We start from the raw sequence: 6,463 nt of genomic DNA on the forward strand, positions 1-6,463 counted from the left end.
AGAAATAATAATAATAATAATAATGATAAAAAACCTTAATAAAAACAACCCCACAGCATTTATTGTTATCTGGTAACAACATAAGAGTAATCAAGACAATATGAACACATGTTTTAGAACTATATTCATAACAAAGGACATCTTAAAAAAAAAAAAAGGAGGGGGGAAATACTATTGCCCTCAACAACTTCTCACTTCATTGATCATTTCTAGTTGGATACACTTTGTAGCAGGGTAATATTGTCTCCTTTTAGCATGATCCGACCTGTAAAACAAAACAAAACAAAAAAACTATTAATAGTCACACATACAGACAACTGAGTAATTTCTCTTATGAAAGTATGTGAATATTTTCAAGTGTCCATATGCCAAAAAGGAGCTCTGGTGGTGTGGTGCCTAAGGCATCTGACTGCTAACCAGAAGGCTGGTGGTTCAAACCCACCAGCCACTTCTTGGAAGGAAAGCTGGACAATCTACTTCCGTAGAGATACTGCCTCAGAAACCCAAGGAGGGGTCACTATGAGTTGGATCCAACTTGATGACAGTGAGTTTGGTTTGGGTATGTTAAAAGGCTGTCAGAGTCCATAAGAGCATATGTTGTTGTTGTTATGTGCCGTCGACTCGGACCCGACTCATAGCGACCCCTCCTTGGGTTTTCCGAGGCAGTATCACTACAGAAGTAGATTGCCTTATCTTCCTTCCGAGGAGTGGCTGGTGGGTTTGAACCGCCAGCCTTCTGGTTAGCAGTCAAGTGCCTTACACTTTCAAAAATAACCTATTGAAGGTTATTTTATGAAAAATATAATTCACTCTCTAGAGACTAAGTCAACTGAATAGATTACTACAGCATTTCCTACTGGTTTGGGATTATAAAAGTTTAGAAGTGAGCTGTATGCCAACTTCAGAAAATGTAACATACTACAACCCCATTCTTAGAGCTGTGAGCATATTAAAGACTCCATCCTGCAATAAACAAACCTGTTTTAAGTTTTACCCAGCATTCCTAACCTTATTTGAGCAGAGAACACTTTTTTTGGAGAATGCCTATAACATGTTGAGATACATTAGCATTTAATAACACAGTTTGGGAAATGCTAACCAACCCCAATAGTGTTTAGAATGATTCACTTTTCTAAGTTTCTATAGGTACGCAGCATATTAATCTATTCCACAGGATGGGAAATTAAAACTTTGCAAATAAGTTATAAATAATATGACCTCAATGAAGCTAGCTTGCCCTTCTTGACCTGCTGTCTTTAAATTTGAAAAATCTAGGCTTTCCTAAAATTATTAAGCAGCAAGAAGCATAGCAAAACATTACACCATTTCTTAGATTCTACTTTCCATGTATCTGGTATGGGCTCAAGAGAATCCTCAGGGTCTGGAAACAAGAGCCACCAGAAATTCACCACTGGTCAAAGTGCCCATTATCCGTGAACGGGGTATTAAACAAACAAAATTCCTAGATAAACCTCAAATTAATGAGACATTAGTAAAATGATTCCATTTAACTTAATGAAGCCATGAATCCTAAAGACCTCATTAACTGGGTTAAGTTAAATGCATTCATTATTCAAATATCTGAATCTTTACTATGTGCCAGACATGGAGTTAAATACTGAGCAACTGGCACTTAGTATATTAGGGAGCAAAAAAAAAAAAAAACAAAAATAAAAACAAACTCCACAACTCATATACTTATAGAGCCTCTGATCTAATGGGAAAGACATTAATACACTAATCTCACTAATGAACGTTTTACTACAAACTCAGAGTATGGTACTCTACCCTTCCCCAAGCAAAACAAAACCCTGGGCTTTTAGAGAAATTAAAACCCGAGTTATGTGAAGATGCAAAGGACTGGAAGAAAACAAGTATGAAGCTCAGAGAATGAGAAAGAGTAACATGAGATAATCCAACAAAGGGAGATAATGCCCATCGCACAGGGCATGGCAATACACTTGAAAGATTATTATTTTTTCAATCCTGAGTACTTGAAAGACTTCAAGTAAAGGGTTGACAAGATCAGACTGGTGTTTTTTCAGAAGCTGACTATTGGCAGCCTGAAGAACAAACTGGAGGGAAATGAAGAGGTTGCAGAGAAAACTCAAATAGCTCTAAGAAATGTGTGAGGGGTGGGAATTTAATTTAATTTGTGATATGCTGATTTTGAGAAGCCTTTCAGATATTCAAGTGGAATGTTGAATATGCTCAGAGAAGAGATCTGGATTACAGACATAAATGTGTTAGTTAATATACTGATGATAATTGAAGCTGTAAGTCTTAAATGCCTAGAAGACAATACTGAGTGACAGGAGGGCACAGAATGAAGCCTTGAGCTACTCAAACTTTAGCAACTGGGTCTGAGAGAATGAATCTACAGAAGTCAGAAAAGGAATCTTCAGAAATGGAAAATGAAAATGAGTCAGTTTATCAGAGCCAACGGAACAAAATGTTTTAAGGAGGGAGTGGCCAACAGTGTCAAAGGTTGTTTAGAATTAAATAAAATGAAGACTAACATTGACCATGAATTTAACATTAAGTCTTTGCTGACTTCAGTAAGAGCTGTCTGGATAGAGTGAGTGACAGATGCAAAAATGGAGTAGGGTGAAGTAAGTGAAAGAAGATAATTTCAAAAGCATCTACTACTCCCCCAAATAATAACTTCTAAAATGCAAACTAAATTTAAGCATAAACTGAGTTTCATGTCATTAATTCTACAACTGAATAAAAATTTCTAGGATGCTGTAAGGGCATATATATTCTTACCGAGTTGTTTTCTTGATTTTGTTTTAGAATGAATCTCTTCTGCATCATCTAATACAAGGTTCATGTACTCATCAAAACCCTAGAAAAGAAAGTGATCATCATCTTCAAGTTAGATCATATCCAAACCACTCAAGAATTAATGTGTCTAGATACAGAACGCCAACTAACTTCAGAAATCCACCCCTTGACTGATCTTTCACCTGAAGGAGGAGATATGGAAGCACCACGTTCCACCCCAAGCCTCTTTTCAAAGAAAGCCAGTAGGTATTCTAAATCATTTCTCAAGCTTTCTGGACTTATGATTCCATTAGCTACGTCAAAGAGCCATCTTCCCCCTTTTATAACCTGCCTAATATATCCTCGGAAGGAAGGTTGGGCAATCTACTTCCGCAGTGATACCACCTCGGAAACCCAAGAAGGGTCGCTATGAGTCGGGGCCAACTCGATCGCACATAACAACAATAATATATAGTATTTATATATGTATATCAATTATCTTCTACTGCTACTACTCGCCCAATTTCCCCACAATATGCTATCACCACTAAACACACTTGTTTTCCAACTGGTAACTGGGGTAGGAGAGATTATTGATGGAAAGTAAGATATCTTGCTGTCATGTCTAAATGGAATACCAAAGTGTCCTCACACAATACTTTCAGCTATATTTTAACTGTTTTTTTATAACATTATACTCCATTAACCTCCCCTTCCAATTTTATGTCTTCTGAGGGAGCGCTGGTGGTATACTGGTTAAGCAGAAGGTCAGCAGTTCAAACGCACCGCCACTTGCAAGAGAAAGATGTGGCAGTCTGCTTCCATAAAGATTAAACCCCTGGAAACCCTATATGCTACTCTATTCTGTCCCATAAGGTCACTGTGAGTTGGAATCATCTCAATTCTCTTCTGTCCCTCCCTAAACATCAATATTGCTTAAAAAAATAATAAGATTTATTTATTGTTCATAAGGATGTTTGGAAGCATCTGGAACTGGATAGTCCAGGGATAATATGAAAGTTCTCCTAAACACAAATACTTTAAGTCATTTTCACAATTTAATTTTCCCTCTCTTTTTCTGAATTACTCAACCCCCATAACTAGAACAATGAAACAGGGCTAACTAGCGGGACCTGAGAAACTTGCTGTGGGCTGAGTCTTTGACTTTTCATATTTTGTGCTGCCTGGACATTTTCTGTGAAGTCTTTTTCTATAAACAAACTGCTCTGAGATAAAAATATACTGAGTACTCACTATGATACAACCCTCTATCCGCATATTCACTTGCTCATAGAGCCACACCTGAATCCGGGATCTCTGAAATAATCATAAAAAATAGAAATATTAAAATAAGTAAACACAATCCAGTCACTCTGGTTAAACAATTAAAAAGACCTTTGACTCCTAAAAAACTATGTGATAAATATAAGCCACGCATTCTAACCAGGAGGCCCATAACTAACAATCAAGGTACATTACTTGCCAAGAACGTTTTCATTTACTAAAAGATATACTGTGATCGTTCAGACTAACAAACTGCCTGTGATCTTGAGACTCAATTATATTTCTTACTGCATATAAACACCCGCCCCCCAACGGAGGTCACTATGAGTTGGAATGGACTTGATGGCAGTGAGTGTAGTTCAAACACATTTAGGCTGAAAACTGGTGACATGTAGCACAAACCACTAAATTCCAATGATCAAGGTTAAGGGTATTATTTCTTATCTGCTAGAAAAAAACCCAGTTCCAGATTAAAGCTTACTCTTAATTTCTCAGTTTTCCATGACACACCTCTAACAACCAGAGGAAGGACCATCAATTCTGGTGATTAGAAATTACAATGGCTCAAAATTAATCTGTTTTTCACCTGTGTTGCTTATAATACATTGAAATTTGCCAGAGCAACAGGAACTCTTTCAGAGATACTTTAGAACAGCTGATCCATCAACTCAAAATATGAAAAACAAATACTGCAATCCATCAACTCAAAATATGAAAAAAAATACTGCTAAAAATCCTCCCAAAGGAAAGGAGGCTGCTATTAAATCCCTCTACAACTATTTCTAGGAGCTCTGGTAGCATAGTGGCTAAGGTACTTGACTGCTAACCAGAAGGCTGGCGGTTCAAACCCACCAGCCACTCCTCAGAAGAAAGATGGGGCAATCTACTTCCGTAGTTATACTGCCTCGGAAACCCAAGGAGGGCTCGGGATGAGTCGGGTCCCACTTGACGGCACATAACAACACAACTATTACTTACCTCCTCCTTTTAAAATTTTTTTTTCTTGTATTTAAGTTTCTTCATAGTCACTAAGCACACAATCTTATGATGCGATTTAAGTTGACTGAGTTTTTCTTCCAAGCAATGTTTCAACCTTTTCCAACCGTAAGTGAAGGAGAGGAAAATGCTCCCATACTCTGGCCATAATTACTTTAACAAAAGTACCAATGCCCAAATACTATCACCATGTCTATCAATGAATAATGTCTAAATTTGGTCTTGCAAAAAAAGACACAATTCTTTGCATTCTTGGAGTTGACAACTATATATACTATTTTGTTACATTGAAGCGTTCCTTACACCTTTTACACAGTTATCAGTCCAACCGCCCCCCCCCGCCCAAGTTTCATTTTTTAACGCTAGAACACAGCGATCCGGCAGACTGCAATATATAGCTTAATAAACTTAACTTTTACTTAAAAAAAATCATTACGAAACAATTAATAACAAACAACTTACGTACATTTTGCAAGTATCTGAAGATGAGATTCTGCACCACAGTTGTTAAGGAAAAAAATACACGAATAACAAACAGGCTCTGTTCTCTGAAGCTGGCCGATCTAATCCCACCTCTCTTTTTGGCTTGTTATCTTAACGTGTGGTCTCACGCCTACACAACCAACAGTGTTCAACAAAAGGCACTCAAACGAGGAGCCCCTAAAAACCCGGAAGGAATCCCCTCACTCCCTTATAAGCTAGATATTTCATCGGTTCTGACATCTTCCTCTCTCGAACAGGTAATTCCGCTTTAAGTCGTCCCTGCTCAGCACAGTCATCCTACATTCCCCACCACAGCGTGCAGACAATCCTCACCTCCCACCCACCACCAGTTCTTCAACTACCCGCGCTTTCTCCGTGTCTCCGTCGCCCCGGGGGCTCATGGGACGTGAGCCGCACTCCTCTCCTTCAGGCCTGGTCTGTGCCTGTTCATTCGCCCTCCGTTTTCTGGTTTGAATCTCCTACTCCTGACATCTCGAATAGGATACAATGGGCTGCACCATCACCTTCTGCACTTTCTGGCCCTGACCACGGTACGCCATGGTGGAAGCTCACAAAGACCACACTAACCCACACGTTAGCTCGAAAAGCAACTTCCGGAATTAAGAACCGGAGACGGAAATGTATTGTGGCCTCGCGGCGACCTGACGGCTCCTGGGAAGTGGCTTTCTAGCAAGAGAATCGCTTTCTCTGTGCTCTATAGCCTCCGGGGGAGGCCAAACTGAGGGCACCGAACTTTGGAATCTGGGTCAATCCTACAGCGCCACCTGGAGTGAGGTAGCAGGAGGTGCTGAAGGACTTCGGTTGTGCTGGGGAAGCGGGGGGCGGGGGGAAGGCGGCAGAGAGGAAGGCGGCAGGGCGTTTCCGTTTTCTGACACTGCTTTGAGAGTTACAATTGTTGGATTGCTCTCTCTGT

The 6,463-nt window shown here is 39.5% G+C and overlaps 1 protein-coding gene across 1 annotated transcript; it reads right to left on the minus strand.

Moving 5' to 3' along the window:
* Positions 1-209: 209 nt before the first annotated feature.
* Positions 210-6,089, minus strand: SNRPE (small nuclear ribonucleoprotein polypeptide E). The gene is made up of 5 exons (XM_007956029.1): positions 6,036-6,089; positions 5,513-5,539; positions 4,021-4,083; positions 2,770-2,848; positions 210-265 (listed from the first exon to the last, which is right to left on the minus strand). Exons 1-5 carry the CDS (start codon positions 6,087-6,089, stop codon positions 210-212), a joined length of 279 nt encoding a protein of 92 aa, XP_007954220.1.
* Positions 6,090-6,463: the final 374 nt, after the last annotated feature.

The sequence above is a fragment of the Orycteropus afer genome, unplaced genomic scaffold (genome assembly GCF_000298275.1).
Source record: "Orycteropus afer afer isolate SDZICR_OR568_19922 unplaced genomic scaffold, OryAfe1.0 scaffold00572, whole genome shotgun sequence".
Taxonomy (NCBI): domain Eukaryota; kingdom Metazoa; phylum Chordata; class Mammalia; order Tubulidentata; family Orycteropodidae; genus Orycteropus; species Orycteropus afer.